At 44.5% G+C, this 24,654-nt stretch overlaps 1 protein-coding gene across 4 annotated transcripts in view; it reads right to left on the bottom strand.

Moving 5' to 3' along the window:
- Positions 1-24,654, bottom strand: part of CDC42BPB (CDC42 binding protein kinase beta) — a 264,686-nt gene that overhangs the window by 179,218 nt on the left and 60,814 nt on the right. For all 4 annotated transcript variants that reach the window (XM_082242642.1, XM_082242643.1, XM_082242644.1 and 1 more), the window contains exons 2-3: positions 13,429-13,520; positions 94-177 (exon numbers count right to left, since the gene is read on the bottom strand). In XM_082242642.1, the coding sequence (XP_082098768.1) occupies positions 94-177; positions 13,429-13,520 (176 nt within the window). The remainder of the gene's footprint in view (positions 1-93; positions 178-13,428; positions 13,521-24,654) is intronic.

The following is a 24,654-nucleotide window of genomic DNA, read 5'->3' as shown; positions in this document are numbered from 1 at the left end:
TATGCACGCCCAGGGGCGATGTCACGTTCTGCTTCATCTCGTCAGATCACTGCTTTCCTATAAAGACCCCCCTAGATATGAAGACAGACTTACTTCTGCTCTCTTGAGCATCTCCCATTTGTTTAGGATTTTCATGGCGTATATACGCTCCGTGCTTTTCATTCGAACTACAGCAACCTACAAAAAAATAAAAAAATAAATGTTCTCATATCATATAGATTAATAGAATTGCAAATCAGATTCTGGCTTATTTAATATTCCCTTTCATACAGGATATCAAATAAAAAAACAAAAAATCAAAAACCTTAATGCAACACTAAACAAACAATCTCCTTATTCTCCACAAATTTACACACAGCCACACCTTCAAAGGAGGATTTTAGATATGGATATTTTATATAGTTACATTGGTCTAGCTTGGATCGATGTAACTATGTATTTACCATACCTGGCTAATGCCCCTTGAACTCACCAATAAAAGAATGCTATAATGGATGCAAGCTTTCTCTGATTGGACACTGTGAGATGGTGATGTCATGCTCTCCATCTCGTCCAATCAGAGAACACTTTGCATTTACAGAGAAGAGCAAATCATTCTCAGAAAGACATCTATGCTGAATAGCCAATCTGTGATCTGAATGCAGCAGGCCAACTGCTCAGCATGGGACCCGGAAGCAAGTAGAGATCAGATTATCATATAGATAATTGTATATGTCCTCCCTGAGGAAGTCACGTGACGTGACGTAACGTGTAGGAGGAGCTGCCAGCATACCGGAAGTGATGTTACGGACCGGAGCGAAGTGTCTCCCAACGCCGCCGAGTTTTTTTACACGCTTGTACCCTTACAACAAAATGTAAGTGCGATACTTGATTTTATTAATAAAAGTGATTTTTGACATACTACACCATGATGGCTCTCTTTGCTTAATGAGCCCGAGGTAACGCTAGCAGATTGGGATCACTAAGGACCATATAAACATCGAGATAAGACCCCTGTTAAGGAACCCGATACCATCAGAAGGAATCATTAGACAGGACATCCGGGCCAGAAAGCACCCAACCGAGGGCTAATATATATTCAGGCGATTGTTTCAAGTACTGAGGTGAGAAGTTAGGACACCCATAGGTGACACCTGGTGGAGGAACGAGTCACTGCACCTTAGTTATTTGCATGGATGCACTTTTGTGTTTGCTATAAGGAAATTGCACAGCTGGATATACTAGCACAGATTTTTTGCGGTGGAAAATATATATGGACATTCACTGAGGACTGCACTTTATAAATTTAAGAATAAACCCATTTATTTATTTATTTATTCACATATGGATATATACTGAAGTTTGATAATTTTTATAGACTGATGAAATTATTTATTTATGCATTGGGATTCACCTATTAATTGAAGGTTTACACATTAATTGATTAAGTTATTTAGTGATTGAAGAATATAAGCACTCAGCACTTTCATAAACTGACAACACTTGGCACGTTTGCGGAAAAATATTTTAATTTTGGAAAGTTTTTTTGAACTGAACACTCTTATAGGTATTGCAGAACCAATCAACACACCTACCTCACCACAGAATATATTATTTATTTATTTAACATAAGCACATTTATTTTAATCACCTATTTCCACTTCTAAAAGCGCGCCACACACCCCTATATACAGATTAGCATATACTTCAATGATTTCCAGCTTCAAGGGCCACCTGGCAGGTATGGCATATACATGATTACAGGTATAGTGTAATTATGTATAAAATATTCATACCAGGAATTATGGCTGAACGATAGTCGATGTGATATTGACTATCGTGCTGTGGGCGATAGTCACATCGCCGAAGATACGATGTAAGGCGCAGGAATTTATCTTAAAATTACAACGAAAGGCAACACTTTTTTTTTTATTTTGGATAGTATGGAGAGGGATTAGAACCCCTATGGGGCTTTTATTGCTTTCTGTGAACCCATTAGGGAGATTCCCCCTATTTGTCCTGTTTACCATTTTCATTAAAAGTAAAGGAAAAAAAAATCCCAAATTTTGGGTTGTCCCCAGAAAAGTAATAGAGGGAAAATCTTCCATAGACACTAGTTCTGGTGATCTGGGGGGTCCCCAAGGAATTCCCTTTATTTGCAATGATTTCCTCTCACTTCCTGTTTGGCTATGGGAGAGGAAGTGAAGGGAAATCGCCACAATGGAACACAGATGGCAAAAAAAATTAACAAATGGGTTATAACCCTCCTTGCGCTAAAGTTTAGCCTTTACTTCTACTTTATTGACCCTCTGATCTATTTAAAATTTGTTTTTTTTACTGTGTTTTTCTGCCTACTTGTGACATCCTCCATGACATACCTTTTCCCTCCTCACCTTGTTTGGAATGGGCAGGGCATGTTAGTTGCAGCACTGCTCTATGCACACTACATATCCCATAGTCCCTTACTCGTCTCAGAAGCAAGTAAGGGAGGGTGGCTACATTCCTATATCCAGTGGGACCATGAATGAGAATGAAATGTAGCCACCCTCTAACGGGAAGTCGGATTACAGCAGAAAAAACATTTAGGGAAGGCTGAGAGAAATAAAAGTGTCTTTTTTTTAGTTAAATTTCTATAGGCAAGTATGTATTTTTTTTAAAAACTAGAGTTTAGTGTCACTTTAAATTCATTTTGGTTCTGCCATTCTTTTTGTATTGGATCTAAAGGTCGCAGGAGTCTTCAAACTAAGGCCCTCCAGTTGTTCAGGAACCACAATTCCCATCATGCCTAGTCATGTCTGTGAATGTCAGAGTTTTACAATGTCTCATGGGATGTGTAGTTCTTCAACAGCTGGAGGGCCGTAGTTTGAGGATCCCTCATTCTAAAGTGTCCTCATGTATGAAAATGTCCAGAACTGTGACCAGAACTTTCTGAACACAAGACTTCCATATTAGGCGTTATACCATTATTTACCAATTATTATTATACAGGATTTATATAGTATCAACAGTTTGATCAGTTTGCATTACAGCGTGATGGACGACAGTACTGAGGAATCAGATGGCCCTGCTTGTTAGAGCTTACAATCTAAGAGGGAAGGTCAAGTGATACAAAAGATAATAATGTTAGGCGGGGGCAGGATGGGCTTCTCTGAAGAGGAGGGTTTTCAGGGATCGGCTTAAAGTGGATAAACTTGGAGATAGTCTGACAGACTGGGGAAAGAAATTCCAAAGGATGGGAGAGGCTTGAGAGAAGTCCTGGAGGTGAGTATGGGAGGAAGTGACAAGAGAGTAAGGAGGTCTTTGGAGGAACGAAAAGAACAATTTGGTTGGTATGTTGAGACAAGGTTAGTGATGAAGCTGGGGGCAGAGTTGTAGATGGCTTTGCAAGTTGTTCGTATTTGAATTTAATTTGCTGGGTGAGTGGCAGACCGTGGAGGGATTGGTAGAGGGGGATATCTGACGTTGAGCATTTTTGTAGGGTGGATGAGTCTGGCAGCAGCATTCATGATGGACTGAAGGGGGGGGATTGCCTGTTTAAAGGTAATCCAATGAAGAGGGAGTTGCAGTTGTTGAGGCGAGAGATGACCAGGGAGTGAATTTGGAGCTTTGTGGTGTTGTTGGTTAGGAAGGGGCGTATTTTGGAGAGGTTGCGGAGATAGGGGGGTTTAAGCTTTGGAAAATGATTGGATGTGGGGCCGAAAGGAGAGGTCAGAGTCCAGGATACCACCTAGCATTGTGAGACTATGGCAGTCAGAGGAGGTAAAGCATACGGCCAAAGTTTGTGAACATCTGATCATCACACTTATACGAATTCATTGGTATCCCTTTCCAAAATCCCCCCTCGTGTCTCCAACAGCCTCCACGCTTCTGGGAAGACTTTCCATGAGATTCTGAAGTGTCTGGAGGGGGGGATTTGTCTCCATTCAGCCAAAACAGTATAGATAAGATGAGGTATTGATGTTGGATGAGAAGCCCTTAGGCTCCATGTACACGGGACGTTGTAAATGGCCGTTTAGGAGCAGTTGGGCGTTTTTTTCAGAAGCCCCTGAACCCATCTACATTTTATCTTATCTGCCCATGTACACAGGGTCGTTTACAGTCATTTGCAGGCAGTTGAGTTCAGGGACGTTTTTTGGAACGTCATCTGTGACATGAGGGGGCGGGGCCTCCCGATGACGTCATTGGGGGCGACGCCCACAATGACTATATAACAAGCTGCAAAGACCGGCATAATCACCGGAGACATCGTCGGAGGAGGACCGGAGGAAGAAGAAGAGAAGAGCCGAGGGCAAAAGAGCAGAAGAGCGGACGGCAAAAGAGCAGAAGACCAGGAGAGGGAGAAGACCAGAGCAGAGAAGAACAGATGAAGATTTTCAATAAACTTTCCAAAACGTCTCCTGTTATTTACATACACTGCCTTTTATGGGGTGAATGGGTAGGGGTACAGTGTACCCCATACCCATTCACATTCGGAGGGGGTCCGGGATCTGGGGGGCCCCCTTGTTAAAGGGGGCTTCCAGATTCCGATGAGCCCCCTGCCCGCAGACCCCCACAACCACCGGCCAGGGTTGTGGGGATGAGGCCCTTGTCCTCATCAACATGGGGGCAAGGTGCTTTGGGGTGGGGGGTGCAGAGCTCCCCCTGACCCAAAGCACCAACACCCAAAGCAGCTCGCTCGTCCCCTCCCCCACCGGGCTGCATGCTCGGATAAGGGTCTGGTATGGATTTTGGGGGGGGGGACCCCACGCAGTTTTTTCCCCATTTTTGGCGTGGAGTTCCCCCTCACGATTCTCACAGTGCAAGTCGCGCCGCAAGTCGGATCATCCTGATCCGACTTGCGGTGCGACTTCCATTCATTCATTCATTAGGGAACCAATGATTTTGAATGGAGGCAGAAAAAACGCTGCTAAAAGCAACGTGGCCAAACATGCAATAACGCTAATGGAAAAAGTTACTGAAAGCACGTTTAACAGCTGCTTTTTCCCGGCGTCAGAACTAGCTTTGCAGCACGTTTTTTTCTAACGTCCCGTGTACATGGAGCCTTACTCTCAATCAGCTTTCCAATTTATCCCAAAGGTGTTCAGTAGGGTCAAAGCCAAGGCTACTCAAGTTCCTCCGCACCAGACTCCTCAACGATCGAACAATGTCTTTGTGCAGCCGGATTTGTACACAAGGGGGGTGGTAGACAGTCATGCTGGAACATAGATGTCCTTCCCCAAAATGTTGTCAGCAAGGTTGGACGTGCACAATGGTCCAGGGTCCGGTTCACACCTAGCGCATGTGCGGTGGTGTCCAGTAAAATGCAGTTTGACATAGTGTGAACAAGCCTGAAAATGTCTTGGGACTTTTGGAATGGGATATCCAACAATCTCATCCACTTCTGAACTCGCTCATTGCCTACAATGTGCACATCAGTGTTGAAGTCAGGACAGCATCGGAGATGCAAGAACCTTATTTATTCTTTCTTTGAAGAAAATCTGCATGACATAAGTGACCTTTCAATAGCATATTTTACATTTCTCACTCGCCTTTGTAAAAGGAGTACAAAACGTAGTTCTAAAGGCTCTGCGCCCTGCCTCAACCTCCCGCCAGTGTTTAGGGCAGATAGTAAATATTGGTGACACCCAACCTGAGTGCTGTTCCTCCAGTAAAACCTTCATGTGGCCTATGACAACCCAACTTGAGCTCTCTTCCTCCCTCAGGCTCCCATTCACACCAATGCATTTTAAACGCAGGACATTATTTTTAATCACTTCAGCCCCTGAAGGTTTTCCCCTTAATGACCAGGCCATTTTCTGCGATTCGGCACTGTGTTACTTTAACAGTCAATTGTGCGGTCGTGCGATGATGTACCCAAATAAAATTGATGTCCTTTTTTCCCCCAAACAGAGCTTTCTTTGGGTGGCATTTGATCACCTGTGAGATTTTTATTTATTGCGCTATAAGCAAAATAAATAGCGCCAATTTTTTTTTTTTTTTTTTTTAAGAAAACATTTTTCACTTTCTGTGATACAACATTCCCAAAAAAAAAAAAATGTAAAAGTCAAAATGTTTTCATCATTTAAGGCCATTTTGTATTCTGCTACACATTTTTGGTTAAAAAAATAAAAATACCAATAGGCGTATTTTGATTGATTTGCGCAAAAGTTATCGCTTCTGCAAACTAGGGAAAGGTTTATATCATTTTTATTTATTTATTTTTTTGGTAGCGATCTGCGATTTTTTGCAGGACTGCGACATTGTGGCGGACAGAACGGAGGCCTGACATTTTTGACACTTTTGGGGGGAACAGTGACATTACTACAGTAATCAGTGCTAAAAATATGCACTGTTACTGTAATAATGACACTGTCAGGGAAGGGGTTAACTCAGGGGCGATCAAAGGGTTAAGTGTATGCCTAGGAGGTGTTTTCTAACTGGGCTTGTGAAATCAACTCAGAGACCTGTGATCCTAAATAGGAGGATCACAGGCACTCTGTGTTCATTCTAGAGAGAACAACGGTCTGATGTGTTTACAACAGCAGACTGTCGTTCGCTCTCCAGTGAGAGCAATCGCTGCTGCCCAGCGGCGATCGTGGCCACCGGCCCTGTGGATCGGATTTCCCACTGCCTAATGGGGGCGCGAGCGCACGCATGCCCCCAGTAGCGCTCCCGTGTACGGCCGAATAGGTACGGCGGTTCGCGCAGCCGAGCAAGCCAGCTGCAGTATATCTGTGGCAGGCGGTCGGCAGGTAGTTAAAATGGGTTATAACAAAAGAGAAGGATGGCGCTCAGGTATGCACTTACAATAAGTAAAGTTAGAGTAATGACCCCAAAAAATGGTCTTCGTTGTAAGCCTCAAAGGTTTAATGAACACACCTGGATAAAAATAATGAATCAATAAACGTACTATCAAACTGAACCCTGAAGCCTCTGGATCTCCTTGGGGTGCTGTGGGGATAGCTGTTTTTTTTGTGGAGTTAAAATGGGTTCCTTTGGAACATCTTCACATCAATGCATTCTTGTGCCTCTGCATTTTTGGAAAGGGTCAGGGACTTTTTTTAAACGCAAAATGTGGCTTTTTTTTCTTTTTTGGTTCAATAGACTTCAATGGAAAAGCTGCAGAAAAGTATGTAGTGTGTTTTTACAGCGATTTGCGCTTTTAAATCTGCCCAACGACAAATTTGCCTTAAAAAAAAAAAAAAATCCTAAAAACGCTGTAAAATCCTGCAAAAACTTCAATGGGCTGCCTCTGTGTGCAGCACCTGATGTTGAAACCCCGGCAATAAGTGGCCAATTCACTTCACGCTATATGGCATCATCACCCATGTAAACAAGACCTTACATGGCCTAGCTGAATTGCTAAATAGTTTTGTGACCCTGCGAGGAGTGCATCTTTAAACTAAAGCATGTTCCTGTATCTATTTCTAGATTTGTTCTTTATCCGCTTGCCAACCACCTTACGTATGAATACGGCGGCAGAGTGGCTCTTCTGTGCCAGATAACTTACGTAGTACATGGTCCAGCACTTCTGGGTGGCGGCTGTGCTGTTAGTCGCAGCACAAGCTGATCAGCGCGTGCTGGCCAATGATTGACCACCGGCACCCTCTGATCGGCGAGGAGGAAGAAAGGACAGAGATCTGTTAATGTAAATACATGGAACAAAGGGCGCTTCTGCTTGGAAAATCAATCAACAGGGGGGAAAAGATGGGTGAATGGACTTCCATAAACATGCAGAAATACCACGCTGACACAGGGGGCAGCTCTTCTGGTTTGGTAGAAGCAACACCAACTATTAATGCAAGAAAGAAAAGAAGGCGCCTCTTAAGTGCAGCTGAAAATACTTTTTATTTTGCACACGAAGATAAAACATTTACAGGATAAAAGAACAAACGTCATGGCTTGGGTCCCTTCCTGACCCTGTGGCTCGATCCTCCTCAGCCAGCCAGCTGATGATGGAATGGAAGAGCCCAATCAGGGGCAGTGACTCAGTTCAGAGGCTGTGATGGAACGCATGCCTCGCCCGAGGACTGCATCACACGTAATGACGTTGGGGGGGCGGTGACACGATTCGGAGCATGCGCAGTAGTGCTCAATGGTCTGATGAAGGAGCACTACTGAGCATGCTCCGAAATGCATTGCCACCCAACGTCATTACGCTTGGTGCAGTCAACGGACGAGGCATGCGTTCCATCGTAGCCTCGGACTGAGTCACTGCCCCTGATTGGGCTTTTCCATTCCATCATCAGCTGGCTGGCTGAGAAAGATCGAGCCACAGGGTCAGGAAGGGACCCCAGGCCATGAAGATTATGTTCTTTTATCCTGTGTTTTATCTTCCTGTGCAAAATAAAAAGTATTATCAGCTGCACTAAGAGGCGCCTTCTTTTCTTCCTTGTGTTAATGTAAACAAGACAGAGCTCTGTCCTGTCAGTGGGAATGTGCCGGTTCTTATTTCCCTGCAAAGCAGGGTATAACAACCAACACGTCCCCTAGTAAAATCACCACACAGTAAACACAAACAATGGTTAGGCACACATTTAACCCTTTGGTTGCCCTAGATGTTAAACCCCTTCCCAGCCAGTGTCATTAGTACAGTGACAGTGCATATTTTTAGCACTGATCACTGTATTAGGCCAATTCACACGGGCTTTCCGATCCGCCTGTCAGTTTTTCAGGCGGACCGGATTGGATGCTCCATGCAGCCCTATGGAGCAGTGGATGTCAGCGGAGTCATCTCCGCTGACACCCGTTGCTATCCGATCCAATCCTGTCCATGAAATCTGGACGGATGGAAACCCTATTTTCCATCCCTCTGGAGGATCGAATCGGATGAGAACGGACAGGCGGTCCGTTCTCATCCAATCTCCCCATAGAGGAGAGTGGGGATCTGACAGCACCATCTCTGCACACACAGCGGAAACGGAGCGGTCATCCGCCTGCTCAGCGGGGATCGGCAGATCGATCCCCCGCTGAGCATAAGGGACTCCCTCGGGCGCACCGCCTGTGTGAAAGGAGCCTACATGTCACTGGTACCCAAAAAGTTTCAAAAAAGTGTCAGACTGCCCACAATACTATCACAGTCCCGCTAGAAGTCGCTGATTGCCGCCATTACTAGTATTAAAAAAAAAATCCAGTATATATACACACACCATAGTTTGTAGACGCTGTAATGTTTGTGAAAAACCAACCAATCTTAGCTTATTGGAATTTTTTTTTAACCAAAAATATGTAGGTAGCAGAATACATACTGGCTAAAATTTACGAAGAAATTTGATTTTATTAAATTTTTTATTGGATAGGTTTTATAGCAGAAAGTAGAAAATTGTTTTTTTCTAAATTTTCGGTCTTTTTTATTTTTATAGATAGAAGCGGCACTCAACTAGGTAGAGCGAGGCGTTATATGGCCAACATCCCAAGTAAACTGCAAAGGAAAAAAAACCCCTGGTAGGGAACGGGACTTTAGGGGCCGAAATAACACCACAGTTGTAAATTAAAACATCATTTTAATGGATAAACGTAAAATCAATATAATAGTAGAGATAAATACATATATCACAATATAAAGTTGTAAAAACTTGTCATGATAGGACAAGGATATGATGGAGCAAAGATTTCCAATGGGCACCCTTTTATAGCGCTTTTTATAGTGCAAAACCCCCCCCCCCCCCCAGTGGTGATCAAATATCACCAAAAAAAAAAGCTCTATATGTTGGGGGGAGATATAAATTACATTTGTGTACAGCGTTGATTGTCTGCGCAATTACCAGTTAAAGTAACAGTACCAAAATATGGCCTGGAGGGCAAGTGGTTTATTAAAGTGGTCAGAACAGTGAAAGCAGGCTTCCGATTGGCTGCCAAGGCTTCCTGCACTGTCTTGTACATAAATCTATTATTGGTATACATAAATTAATCGTGCCCTTCCTTATATTGGCACCCATTTATGTTGACACCCCTGCCTTCTTTACTTCAAACATGTAGCAAAACCACTCAGGTGTCTTTGGAATGTTGGCAAGACAGAAGTTTTTGTTGCACTATGGTGCCAAGTGATAAGACTCCGGCACAAAATGTTATACAAAGGGTGTTGCAATCGGTGAGGGCGAAGCCAGAACCAAAGTGTTGATCAGACGTCTTCTCCGGTGAGACAAGAGACAACTCTCTGCTAATATGCTTTACATTCCAGGCACTTTCCATGACCTAAAGATGACTCAAGTCCATAACCACATTTCACAAACACAGCTTGCTGAAGCATTTCCTATAGGGCTGCAAGTTTTGCGAGTAGGAAAGCATTAGAACCTCAGTAAAGGTTGTATTGCCTGGAAAAGGATCCTCATCGCATCTGAGCACCACAAACCAAAACGCTATTTAAAGAGGACGCGCCCCCCCCCCACCCCAAAAAAAACCATAAAAGTCAGCAGCTACAAATACAGGTTTGTCTCAAAAAATCTAAATTTCAAAATGTTCATTTCTGTGTATAAATTCAAAAAGTGAAACGCATATTACACAAATTACACAATACCTGGTTTAATGATCATTGTGTCCTGTGAGCTGCTATAATGTGTTGGTATATATGCTGCAATCACTCTGTGCTTTCTCTATACATATCCAAACAATATTAAATAATTATAGTGCTGCACATACACAAATGTGACTGATGGGTGAATGACGGTGATATTATGTGAGATACATGCATACCCTGTTTTACATATACTCACTTTACGTACACTCGTGAGTACGGACACAGCTTGGTCAGCTTGACATGGCACTGCTCCCTCTCTAAGATTGGCGTCTATGGGAAATCTTGGTCAACTTGACATGGCACTGCTCCTAAACCATAAGTGACAGGGACACCAAACCTAGAAAGCACTGAGAGGACCACAACATATCCTATTTTTTGGCTGGTCAGCTTGCCTAGGTAATCTACCATGTCAGTCCTGGATCCCCTTAATGTGCTCCCCAAGTTTGGTGTGCTTGTCACGTATGATTTGGGAGCAGTGCCATGTCAAGCTGACCAAGATTTCCCATAGAGTTAGTGTATTTACATGCATTGAGAAGTGAAAAAAGGTATTGCTTCACTTTAGTTTTACATACATGCTCTGGTCCCATTGTGTACTTAAAAGTGGGGTATGCCTGTATGCTGATATAGCTATACAAAAATAATCCTGTGCTATAAGACCAGAATCAACATACCTTGAAGGTTACTACCTTGTAAACCCCAAGTGTATGCCAAGGTGCTTGTACTACTCGAGGACATAAATCGGGGTTCCTGCTTCACAAGAATCATGTTTTCTGTACTCACAGAATGAGAGTCTGCCTTGTTTACATGCAAACAGGCAGACTGTCATTCTGCAAGAGTAACGATTGATCCTGCTGATCAGCTCCCACTGTGTAAAATCACAGTGGGAGCAAGCCATGGGTGGTGCGCGCTCGTGCCCAAAACCCAGAAGTGCAGCATCACGCGACTCTGCACAGAGCAGCCACCCTGTAGCAGTATATCTGCTATGGGGCAGTGGTAAAGCGGTTAAAAGTTGTAGCAACCACCTCTGCTTCCTGTGGCAGGAATCCTGTAATTCTTAATGCAGGAATCTGCTGCCCAGACCTTTTAGAACATGTGAATGAGGCCTTGGAGGAAATTTTCCAGTACCCACTTCCACTTGCCCTGCCTCCTCCCCTCCTGCAGCCTCCTGGGACACATCACATGTCCTAGTAGGCTGCAGAATCAATGGACCATTCGCAATGTCATGCAAGCTCACACTTGTGCAGCAGGGAGTTTACCCCTGATGAAGTCACGTGGGCGGGGACGCAACTAGTTGGGAAGGAGTCGGGTACGTCACTTCTGGTCTTCGGCTGGTTCCAGAAGTTTGTGGTTTCTGATGCGGTTTTAATAAATTTCAAATGTGAGTTACTAAGTTTTTTATGGAATACATTTTAATAAGAATAGTACACAATTATAAGTTGCTTTCTTGTATAACCATATTACCCACTGGGGGAGAGGCGAGTGGATACTGGGTGAGAGTGTGGACAGACCTATAAACCATCGCATTGCTGATTGGAAGAAAAGATATGATATAGCCACCCATGGAGAGGAATTGCTTACACCCTAAATGCTTAGACCTTCTGGTCTAGGGAATGAGGTGAGCTGCTATTACACACAGTGTGGATTGAGGTGTAAGGGGAGAGTGATCACATCACTGAGGAATTTGATGACATTTGCACAACGGATATCACCAGACACTGATTTTGTTCTTTATCAGACAATATTATATGAAAATCAAGTCACTAAATTGGATTGTTTTTTCACTTACTGTATTAATGTTTAATCTATTTCTGCTTATTCACACATTTTTGCATTATTTGCAGCACTGGTGTTTTTTGCTACAATACCCAGCAAGGTTTTTTTAACGTTGGATTGTGATGAGAGATCATTTTTAGTTGCGTTATTTTGCACATCTTAATGAGAAGTTTGTTGCAGCACTGGCAATTTGAGCTTAAAATCAGTAATTTATTATTAATATTCACGTTATTCTATATATACCTTGAGAAAACAGACATGATATATTACATTTTGCAATTTTTTATGTACCGTAGTTTTATCATTCTTTTAGGTATAAAGCATAACGCCACTTCAAATTTGTTAACAATTGAATTTTAAGTGTGGGGACACATTGTCAAGTTGTGAGCAGCTGCTTCCCATTTCTTGTATTAAGTGGTAGTGCATAGGATTCCATACCTACATACAGTATCAATGGACCATACGCAGTGCCATGCCAAGTTCAGGCTTGTGCAGCAGGGAGCAAATTGTCATTCCTCAAAGCCACAGTTGGCTCCCATATTCAAGGTTGCAGCCCAGGAGACCAGCAGCAGTATGAAGGAAAGCAGCGCTGGACTCCAGACACTTGTAGCTACCCGATTTTTAAAAGTCAACAGCTTAAAGAGGTTGTAAACCCACTTTGTTTACATTTACCTATAGGTAAGCCTACATTAAGGCTTACCTATAGGTGCTATAAATATCTCCTAAACTTGCACCGTTTAGGAGATATTTACAGTGCATGCAGCCGATGACGTCATCGGTGCATGCGCTCTGAAGGAACGGCCACCCGCATGCGCGGGAGTGATGTAATCGCGCCCCCGGCCAATCAGTTGGCCGGACGACGAGATCCAGGAAGCAGGACGGGGCTTTGTTTTTAGGTAAGTACTTCATAATGAGCTAGTATGCATCGCATACTAGCTCATTATGCCTTTGTCTTCACATTTTTTTTAAGCGGGTTAACTCCCTCTTTAAAAAAAAAAAAAAAAAAAGTTTCTCTTTAAAGCTCAACTATCTTTTGACATATTTTACATAGTTTATTTTGGGCCAGCTTGGCGCAAAGGAGCTATGTCCCTCACTAACATGTGAGGCCGCTGGATGTGCGGTATAAACTGTATGTTTTAAAAAAAATAAAACACGGCCTTAGGTAACAGAAAACCTCTTACCTCTCCAAATGCTCCCCGACCGATAACTTTTATAACCTCAAAGTCATCCCGATGAAGTTGCATCCCCTTCAGTAGCTGGGTGAATGGTTTTGCTGTGGAAAAGAATACAAAAATTAGATTTAATGTATTTAAAAGAACACTCATTTTCACATTTAACCACTTGGGTACCTGCCTGTAATGCCCCTTTTATTAGCAGGCTATTTTTGCAGAACTACCATACTGCTAGAACAAGATAACCTCACCCCTTCCATTTCTTCACCACCAAAAGAATAACCAAGTAGGCTTTTCAGCAACAACCATAATTGGAGCAAGCCATCACCCCACCAGCAAACTGAAGAAACCAACAAAATCATGAACTGCCATTATTATGATTGTTATTTCCATAGAACCAACATATTACACAGCCCTTCAGATACAAGTCATTTTACTCCCTGCAACCAAATTAGCTTCAATTGTTCCTGCACAACCAGGAGATTACACACAGCAAGGTGAAGTCCGCATGGGCATTCATCTGTAGATTTCTGCGTTGTGTTAAACAATTTTCTTTCCTGCAACCATGGCTACAAAAGCTGCTAACAATACATGTAAACATGTAAAATATGACATGCTGGTTGTACCCAAGATAAATCGATTAACGTGGGTACAATCAGCCTGCCCATACATGGTCCCTGCTGAACCAGCCAAGATTCCAATAGTCTATGGCCGGCTTTAGGAAGCCAGAGCAGCCATTGGAAATCTTCAAAAACAAAAGAAATATACCCCTGTGGCTCTTCACATGCTAACCAACACTACATGACTCTGATGAGATCAAAGAAGCCAAATCAGTACTGTTTATTGATACAAAAGGGGTTCTAAACCAGCCTTTTTCAACCAGGGTGCCCAAGCAGCCTGGGTTGCCTTGGCAAAATGTCTAAAATGGCACTTTTCCACTGCAAGTACCGGCTCGGCTCTACTCGGCCCTGCTTGGCCAGGTTTGCTTTTCCACTGCTGGTACCGCATGGTACGGTGTTGGTACGGAATGGTTTGCTTTTCCACTAAAGTAGTACTAAAGTTAAGTGGGTGGGATAACAACGGGGTGGATGGGATTCTCTGACCAATCAGTGGCTAGTAGTGACTGCATGCAAAGGATTGTGGGATATGGTACTGGGTATGGTACCTCTTGGAACCACAATCAAGGTGGTACTGTTTTTGAGAGCCGTACCGTTCGGTTCCATGCAGTGGAAAAGCGCCGCCGTACCATACCGAACCTACACCGTACCATGCGGTACCAGCAGTGGAAAAGCACAAAAGCGAGGCGAACCGTTCAGTTCCATGCAGTGGAAAAGCGTCATAAATTGCCCCAAACTTGTATTCAAGCTGCTGGTTGGATTTAGCCCGCCTTTTAGTTACACAAAGCCACATATTTTCATTGTACACCAGGGGTCTTCAAACTATTGCCCTCCAGCTGTTCAGGAACTACAATTCCCATCATGCCTAGTCATGTCTGTGAATATCAGAGTTTTATAATGCCTCATGGTATGTGTAGTTCCGCAACAGCTGGAGGGCCGTAGTTTGAGGGTTCCTGTTGAACACCATTACAACCTTCTAGCTGCCAACCTCCTAATGACCAAATTACATCATTAGTTGATAAGGAAGATGTCCGTTCCCTTGTTTGACCCTCCCCTGCCCCTCTACCATCAGCATTGGGGGTCTCATTAGCTACGTGATGGAAAAAAACTGAGGGAGAAGAGAAACATTGGAATACTATTCAGCACCAGTTTGCAAAAGTGTAATTGTTTTGGAGGAATAAATCCCCTCTAAAGTTGGGTGTCCTACGTGTAAATATTGTTGCTGCATTACGTAAAACTATCAGAATAATTTTACCATTTTATAAATGGAGTGCTTTTATGCTCCATTCACACTTAGGCGACTTGTCAGCTTGACAAGTCGCGGTCCCTCGCGCTCCATTGACTGCTACAGGACCCGTTCTAATAGGAGCGACACAAGTCACTCTGACTTAGAAAAAGGGTCCTGTACTACTTCGGGGCGACCTCGGAGCAACTTGCATAGGCATTTATTATATGAAGTCCATGCAAGTCGCGCCGAAGTCGCGGTGCTTGTGAAGTCGTGCCGCTTCAGTGTGAATGCGGTCTAAGACTGACCATAATTTTGGAGGGTGCCTCGAAATTGTCTATAATTTTAAAGGGTGCCTTGACTGAAAAATGGTTGAGGACCATTGCTCTAAACAGAGGGCCATATGATGCTTTATAGAAGAACTCCAGGTTTCCAATACACAAAGAAACCCAACACCTGTAAAAAATATAATTTTTTGTAAGAACTTACCGCAAAATTATTTTCTCTGAGTCCTCTGACAGTCGCCGCCCACTCATACATTCTTCACTTATGGGGATGGTTCTGGACTCCGCCCAAGCAAAAGTCTTCCTGCTGGAGGACAAACTCCGGACTCTACAGAACGAGGTCAGGTCCTGAGCGACGAGGAGTTCTTGTCCCTGAGGGACCTGACCTTGTTCTGTAGAGTCCGGAGTTTGTCCTCCAGCAGGAAGACTTTTGCTTGGGCGGAGTCCAGAACCATCCCCATAAGTGAAGACTGTATGAGTGGGCGGCGACTGTCAGAGGACGTAAGAGAAATAAGAACGTTTTGCTGCAATACTTACCTTCAATCCAGCGCTGTGACCCGCAGTAATTCTATGCCACCCCTAGATATTCTCAGTCTTCAAGCCAGCATCATTCATCCTGCTTTTCTTAGACCATGGCTCAGCGGTGCTCAGCTTTCTTGATATAGTCAAAGACTATGGGAATAGTACAGGAGATGGTCAGAGGCTGCAGGAGACTGTGCACATGCTATAGAAGTTGTTGGACACTGGGGATATTCTTCAGGAGACAGACTGGAGACATATTGGGTTAGGCTGCTAGAAGTCACTACTATAAACAGGGCAATAAGGAAGAATAAGTCCCCATTCGTTGCGGTGGGTCGCCTGCCATTGATTAGCACAGGACCCGTTCTAATAGGAGCGACACAAGTCGCTCCGTCTTAGAAAAAGGGTCCTGTACTATTTTGGGGCGACCTGCATTGACTTCAATGATATGAAGTCTGTGCATGTCGCGCCAAGGTCGCGGTGCACTCTGTGCACCGCAACTTCACAGATCGCCCCAGCAAGTAGCGTTGCCCCTGTCTGAACGGGGTCTTAGTGTCTGCAGGGGCCCCGAGGGCCACGCAAAGTGCCAAAGGGGTGCATGTGGTCCCTGGGTTGTGGACAAACCCATGAGGGGATTATGCCGGTCATTAATTTATTCCCCTTTAAAATTCAATGGGCCTACATGACCACCATGCAAAAATCAAAATGTTTTCCTAAATTCATTCTCCATTTCGACAGACAGCCCATAGCCGAGTCTCCAAGGAAACACCACCTGAAGCCTTCTCACTTGTATGTTAGATGACAGTGAAGGGACTTTTCTCATATCCACAATGTAAGCAATGTTGACAATGCAAAAAACCCCTCTGAATATATCATCTATAAAGAAAAAATATAACATAAAAAGGGGGGGGAATCGAACTGCTGTTGCAAAACGAAACATTCCTGATGACAACTGTCTGACCAATAAGACTGTACACATCAGTACATGGAAGCATCTGTCAACTTTAAATAGGATTCTGCCTGACCTAAACATAAGACTTCTACAGCTCTATAAAGACTTCTGGAATGTTTATAGTTCTCGTTAAAAGACAGTGCATAAAATTCAGGAGGATTGGGGAACTTTACCCACTCCAAAAAAAAAAAAAAAAAAAAAGGCCAAGGGCAGTAAATCAGGAGGTTGAGCCATGGCTTTACTGCCCCCCTGACCTCCCGTCTGAATAAGAACATGCAGCCAATCAAGGCTGTACACATGCTACAGCCCGCTGCTTTGCAGTCGCAAAGAAAGTCGAGCAGCATGTCGCTTTCAGCCAGAGGTACCGCCGCCGAACGCACCTATTCATGTGAACGGGACTGCACATGATTGCGGCTCGGTGGGGTGACATTTTGACGATTAAAACAGGTAATGAGAAGGCGATATATCGATTTATTGGGGGGGGGGGGTATTGGTAGAGGAGTACACCCAGGTCACCTAGGCAATTGTTCCTCCAAACTGAACTTCACTTGGATCCCACATGCATGCTACACAGCATGGATAGAGGAATCACCATTGCTGACCATCATATTCCAACAGCCAGCATCCGCAGTTCCCTGAATACCTGAACAGTGATTGCATATGGCATGGATGCAGCCACTGGGCGGCCCAAACATTTTTCACCTTTCTCCTTTGATTTTTTTTTTTTTTTACTTTTGCTAAGCCCATTTCTAATTGGAGTCAGATATAGCTAGAATAAGTCTGAGTGGTGATTCCCCATATTTCTGTTCTGACAGCTTCCCTTTAAAGGGCTAGTTCACCTTTACAAAAAAAAGAAAGAAAACACCCATGCAAGAGTAGGGTGCAAGTAGATAAATGCAAAAACACTGCAGCATTGACTTAAAGTGATTGTAAAGGGAAAAAAAAAAAAACACGTCATACTTACTTGCTCTGTGCAGCAGTTTTGCACAGAGCAGCCCCGATCCTCCTCTTCTCAAGTCCCCCGCCAGTGCTCTGGGCCCCTCCCCCTTGCAGGGGGCCCTATAGCAAGCTGCCTGCTGTGGGGGGCTCCCAAGCCAGTTCTCTGCATCCATAAAAGACACAGAGCACGGCTCAGCTCCCTCCCCCATTCCCACCTCACTCGCTGTGATTGAAAGCAGTGGGAGTCAATGGATCCTGGCCTGCTGCTGCATCTAGTCCAATCAGGAGGGAGAGACCTGAGAGACGAGTCTCACGCACATCGCTGGATCGAGATCGGGATTAGGGAAGCATGGGGGGGGGGGGAGGGGCTGAATGAAGGTAGAAAACCTTCAGCTTTAAAAACACTTTAAATGAGGATAATGCCCTTTGCTATAGATGTAGGCCATTTATATACCTCCTGAAGCCTCTAGCATTGGTTCTAGAATGCAGGAAAGACACTCCAAGCCATTACTGCTGTTACTGTAATAATGACACTGGCAGAGAAGGGGTTAACCTAGGGGTGATAAAAAGGGTTAAGTGTGAGCCTAGAGGAGTGTTTTATAACTGTATGGGGGAGGGGCTTGTGAAATGACCATAGAGACCTGTGATCCTATATAGAAGGATCACAGGCGCTCTATGATCATTTCAGAGAGAACAACGGTCGGTTGTGTTTACAACAGCTGACCATTCTTCTCTCTCCACATGCGCGACCAACGTAGGGCTTATGGACACAGAGAGTCGGCTCAGGAGCGAGCCCGCACTAGAGCCCCCAAAGCTAGTGGTTTGCTATAGGGCAGTGATGGCGAACCTTGGCACCCCAGATGTTTTAGAACTACATTTCCCATGATGCTCATGCATTCTGCAGTGTCGATCATGGGAAATGTAGTTCCAAAACATCTGGGGTGCCAAGGTTTGCCATCACTGCTATAGCGCTATCAGCAAGGGGAGGAGCCAGGAGCGCCAGAAACTCAAGTGCCCCCATAGCGAACACTTGCTATTGGGGGGTACTGGGTGGTGGTGGGGGGAGCAAGGACTGCCAGCTGGGGACCCGAGAAGAGGAGGATCGGAGCTTCTCTGTGCAAACCCATTACTGTACACAGAGCAGTAAGTATGACGCTTGTTATTTTTAAAAAATAAAAAGGGATCCTTTTCACACCTGAGTATCATTTTCAGGCGTTTTTTGGGGCTTTTAACATGCATTTTTTGCAGGTGTTTGGAGGCAGGCATTGACATTAGAGATCGACCGATTATCGGCAACACCGATATATCGGGGGCCGATGTGCACTTTCCCATATATATCGGAATCGGCTTTTGATTTACAGATATTACCGATATTTCAGGAAAGTGCTTGTACGGGAATGATGCCTGCAGCTAGAGGTATCACCCCGGTACCGGCGTCCATAGCCGATGGTCGGCTGACTTGTAATGACAACCGAAGTAGCTGAGAAGCCGCTCGCTGTCATTACAAGGAGCGGGGATGGGACGTCCCCCCCCCCCTCCCGCCGCCTTCTGCGGCTCTCTTGGGTCTCCCATCCCACTGGGAGACCCAGGAATCCTACGTTCACCGCCGCCATCTGACCGGGTCTCCATTTCTTTGAATTCAGCACCGACGCGTACCCGGAAGTGATGACATGACATGACATCACTTCCGGGTACTGGCGGGGCTGAATAAAAAAAACGTACAGCATTCAAAACAGCCAAACTTGGCGTTTTGAATGCTTTTAAGTGCAGAGGAGGGGTTTGGGGTCTTTTAGACGGCCCCAGATCCCTCCACAAGAGTACCTGTAGACATAAAAAAAAATTTTAATGTCCGAAAATATAGGCAGATATCGGCCGATACCGATGACCAAAATATCGGTATCGGTATAAGCGGTAAAAAAACGATATTGGTCGATCACTAATTGACATCTAACAAAAACGCTTATAATCTGCCAAAAAAGAAGCTCATGCACTTTGAGCTTCAGGAGACAAAACGCTCATATGTGAACAGGGGCCACTGAAATAAATGGGATTTTGCTTGTTGGGTGTTGTGAGAATTCAGAGATGAGCATTTTACGAGCTGAAAAATGCTCAGGGGTGACCAGGGCCTTATGCCCCGTACACACGATCAGATAATCAGACGACTTATCGTTGGCATTTTGTTGCATGATACTAACATTGAATTCAACAATGCGTACAAACCGTATGATTTTTGTCGTACGATTCGGGAAAAGCTTCCTGGTTGCTTAGCTTCGTATCAGATGGTGCAAAACAAAAACAATGGCAGCCAGGCTTTTTCGTGCTATTTTAGTGTTTCTGAGCATGCGCGGTCTTTGTCGATCGATTTTTAGCCGGACGCACCCTGTACTGATTAAGCGATTGTCGTTCGCTAGGCTGTCGTATGACAGAAGTTTTCCTGTTTGTCCCTTCGGATTTTGTTGGATGAACTGTCGTGATCGGCTGTCGAAAGCGGTGTACCAACGATCAGATTATCGTGCGATCAGGAGTTTTGTCGTACGATTATCGGAACGTGTGTACGGGGCCTTAGAATCGCTAACAATGGGAAAAGCTGCACAGTTTGATTTAATTCACAGGTACCCCTTACCTGTAAAAGGCATTTTTTTTGGTAAAGGATTACACACACCTCATTAAATGTAAAGAGGGTGGTTAACCGGTTGCCGACTGCCGCAAGTACATATACTGCGGCGGTCAGCCCTGGCCAGGCAAAGTGACGTATGGGTATGAGCCAATAGCGGGCGAGCGCGCGCCCACCCCGGCTCGTTCCCTAGGAAGTCCGTGCGTGTGACCGGCGGACCCGATGTCCGCCGGTCACTCTGCGATCGACGGTGGAGAGGGAGAAAGGCAGGCGGCTGATGTAAACAAAGCCGCCTGTCATTCTCCCCTGTGTAGAAACAGTGATCATACAGTTCTACTATGTAGGACCGTTAATCACTGTTCCTACAGCTCAAGCCACAGCCAATCACAGTTAGAAGCACGCCCCTAGGGACACACTTAACCCCTCCATCCCCAATAAAGTTAACCCCTTCCCTGCCAGTGTTATTTTGCAGTAACCGTGCATATGTATAGCACTGATTACCGTAGTAATGTAATGTCACTGGTAACCCCAAAAGTGTCAAAAATGTCAGTCAAGGGTCCGATCTGTCCGCCGCAATGTCGCAAAAAAAAAAAAAAAAAAAAAAAATCGCAGATCGCCGCCATTATGCGTTAAAAAAAAAAAAACACCAAAAATTACAAAAATTTTTCCCTTAGTTAGTAAACGCAAACTTTGCGCAAACCAATCAAAATACGCTTTTTGCAATTTTTTTTTTACCAAACATATGTAGCATAAAACAAATTGGGCGAAAATGTTAAAAAATTTTGATTTTTACATTTTTTTTGGGGGGGGGGAATTTCATATAAAAAAATGTGAAAAATAAATATTTGTTATTTTTGCAAAAATTGACACTGTTTTTTTGGTTTATAGCGCAAAAAGTAAAAATTGCACAGGTGATCAAATACCACCAAAAGAAAGCTCTGTTTGTGGGAAAAAAAGGACGTCAATTTTGTTTAGGTACAGCGTCGCACGACCGCGCAATTGTCCGTTAAAGTCACACAGTGCCGAATCGCAAAAAAAAACCCTGGTCAGGAAGGGGGTAAAATCTTCTGGGGCTTAAGTGGTTAAAAAACACACAGAAGATCTATTGGAGGTGGAGAGAAGAGCTGGGATCGGATACTTGAAAACCGCAAAATGTAAATGACAATCAGCCCATTCACCCCCCAATGATTGCTCGGCGTATCCTGGTGTGGAAGAAGCCGAGGCCAGGAATTCAAGCAAACATTACTGCAAGTTCAAACACGATCATAAACATTTTTTTTTAATATTTGCAAAATGACTCAGTGCAGGCAAGAGAGAGCGGCCTGGGCTCCACCCGGGCAGAAACACAGCGTACAAAGATCCCTCGCCCCAACATGACACTTACTGCATAGAAGGAGGAGGATTCTACAGCAGGAAATGGGTTTTAAAATACACAATTTTCAACTTAACAGACAGGAAAAGCAGCCACTATCCAGTCCTGATGCCCTCACATGCATTGTGCATGCATCCGATCCCTCTATTACACTTTACTGACAGCAGCAGAGCACTGCACCACGGGGAAGGTTTTTCTTCGGCTTTAACTACTTAGTGACCGCCCACCCGCACTGTACTGTCTACTTCCAGGTTTAGGGCAGGTGCAAGCCCCTCCCCCCGGCCGGCTACCACAGTCACTGTACACAGCTGGAGCCTGTCAGCAAGTCACAGCCAACAATTCACAGCCAGGACCTGCCGATTGGCTGTGTGCAATCACAGCCCAGAGCTCTGTGTTGACATTTAACACAGAGCTCTGTACAGAGGGAATGATCTCTGCAAAACAGGGAAGAGAAACTAAAGCTGGATACACACTATACAACTTTTGTAGATTTCCTTTAGATTTACCTTCAACTATGTAGTGCAAGGGCCTGCCTGATTCCATACAAATTGAAAGTGTTTAGATTTGACCTCATATTATATGGTTTTGGTAAATCTAAAGACAATTGTATAGTGTGTATGGCCCATTAGAGATCAACTAGTAAAATCAGCATATAGTTAGGCACATATTTAACCCCTTGATCATCTTAGATGTTAACCCCCCCTTCCCAGCCAGTGTCATTAGTACAGAGATAGCGTATAGTATTATCACTGTATTAGTGTCACTGGTGAGGTCAGTGGCAGTTAGTCAGCCCCCCCCCCAGCATCAGTTTGTGTCAGATTGTCCACCACACTATCACAGTCCCATAATAAGTCGCTGACTGCCGCCATTAATAGAATAAAAAAAAAAAAAAAACGTAGAATAAAAATTCCAGTACAGTAAAACCTTGGATTGTGAGCATAATTAGTTCCGGAAGGATGCTTGTATTCCAAAGAACTTTTATATCAAAGCAAATTCTCCATAAGAAATAACAGAAACTCAGATGATTCTTCCACAACCTTTTATTCAGAAGTCTTTCAGTTTATAGTCCATATAAAAAGATTATAGCAATGTGAAAGCTTCCACATGGGGATTGGAAGCAAAATCCAGCAGCTAAAAAGTAGAACAGAAGAGAAGAGCATCTAAGCCCCCATTCACACTGGGGCGACCTGGTCGCCTGACAGGTCGCCGTAGGTCGCCTTCCATAGAGAAGCTGCGGACCCGTTCTAATAGGAGCGACACAAGTCGCTCTGACTTAGAAAAAGGGTCCGGAGCTTCTTTGGGGCGACCCGGAGCGACCTGCATTGACTTCAATGTTATGAAGTCCGTGCCGGCCGCTCCGAGGTCGCGGTGCGAGCAGCGCGCTGCGACCTGTGAGGTCGCCCCGGGAAGTAGCGTCGCCCCAGTGTGAACGGGGCCTAAGTGTAGCAAAATTGGTTACATTTAATGAAGGTTCAACATTTAGCAACTCACATGGTTGATGATTAAAAAAGGCACATCTAAGGCCCCTTTCACACAGGCGGACCGTTCAGATCCGCCTGTCATTTTTTTTTTGGCGGATCTGAACGGTCCCCCATGCATCTCTATGGGGCCTCGGATGTCAGCGGAGACATGTCCACTGACATCTGATCCGTCAAATCTGGACGGATGGTAACCCTATTTTCCATCTGTCCAGCGGATCGGATGAGAACGGACCATCCGCTCCGTGGAATAAAAAAAGTGCCGGAGCGGATCGCAATGCGGTCCGCTCCGTGTGAAAGAGCCCTAACAGTTATCATCAAATATTTATTTATATATTTCTTTGATTGTTTTATATATTGTTTTGCGCAGCACTAAGGTTTGTATGCCACTATGGTTTTTTGGCACTATTTACTTCAGGATGAGATGGTGATCAGTGCTTGCAGCTGGCTTGAAGTAGTAGTAGTAGTGGTCGTAGTAGTGGTGGTAGTAGTGGTCGTAGTAGTGGTCGTAGTAGTGGTGGTAGTAGTGGTCGTAGTAGTGGTGGTAGTAGTGGTCGTAGTAGTGGTCGTAGTAGTGGTCGTAGTAGTGGTCGTAGTAGCTCACAGGAACCTTTGATATATGCATGAGTTTACTGATATTTATTTTTTTACTTTGTATTCCAATGGCTGTTATTTGTTTATTTTTTTTTTTGAACATGTGACCAGCAGCAGAGGACTAGTAGCTCAGGGTCGGGTCGCAATGCCGACTGGAAATTTGTGTTCTGGGCTACACCGCAGCAACGGTCTGGATTACCCCAGCAGATATGCAGACTAAGGTTGGGCTGGCAGATAAATGAGGCCGCGGCTTGCTGGAGCGGTATACACGCTCCTTTGTGCGAACCGGTGCCCTCCTGTAGTGGGCGGTGATGTGATGACATCTCCTACCCAGTTTGACAGCGGAGGTTGAGATTGCGGGTTTGATCGTTGTTCTTTCCTTACCGCCGCTGAGTGCCGCCCCACCGGTGGTTATCAGTGCTGTCTCACCATTGGTTATCAGTGCCGCCTATCAGTGCCCACCAGCGCCGCCCCATCAGTGAAGCAGAAAAAGGACTTATTTGCAAAATATAACATTTCAAAAAAAAGGGTTTTTTTTTATGCTTTGTTTTTTTTTTTCAATTTTCGTTCTTTTTATATTTGGCACCAGGCGTGAGCAATTCTTATTGCCCGACACCACGGACATGCATTTCTGGGTGCTG

This window comes from Pelophylax lessonae (genome assembly GCF_965119305.1).
Source record: "Pelophylax lessonae genome assembly, chromosome: 13".
In the NCBI taxonomy this organism is placed as follows: Eukaryota; Metazoa; Chordata; class Amphibia; order Anura; family Ranidae; genus Pelophylax; species Pelophylax lessonae.
This window is presented reverse-complemented; position numbering and strand designations above follow the sequence as displayed.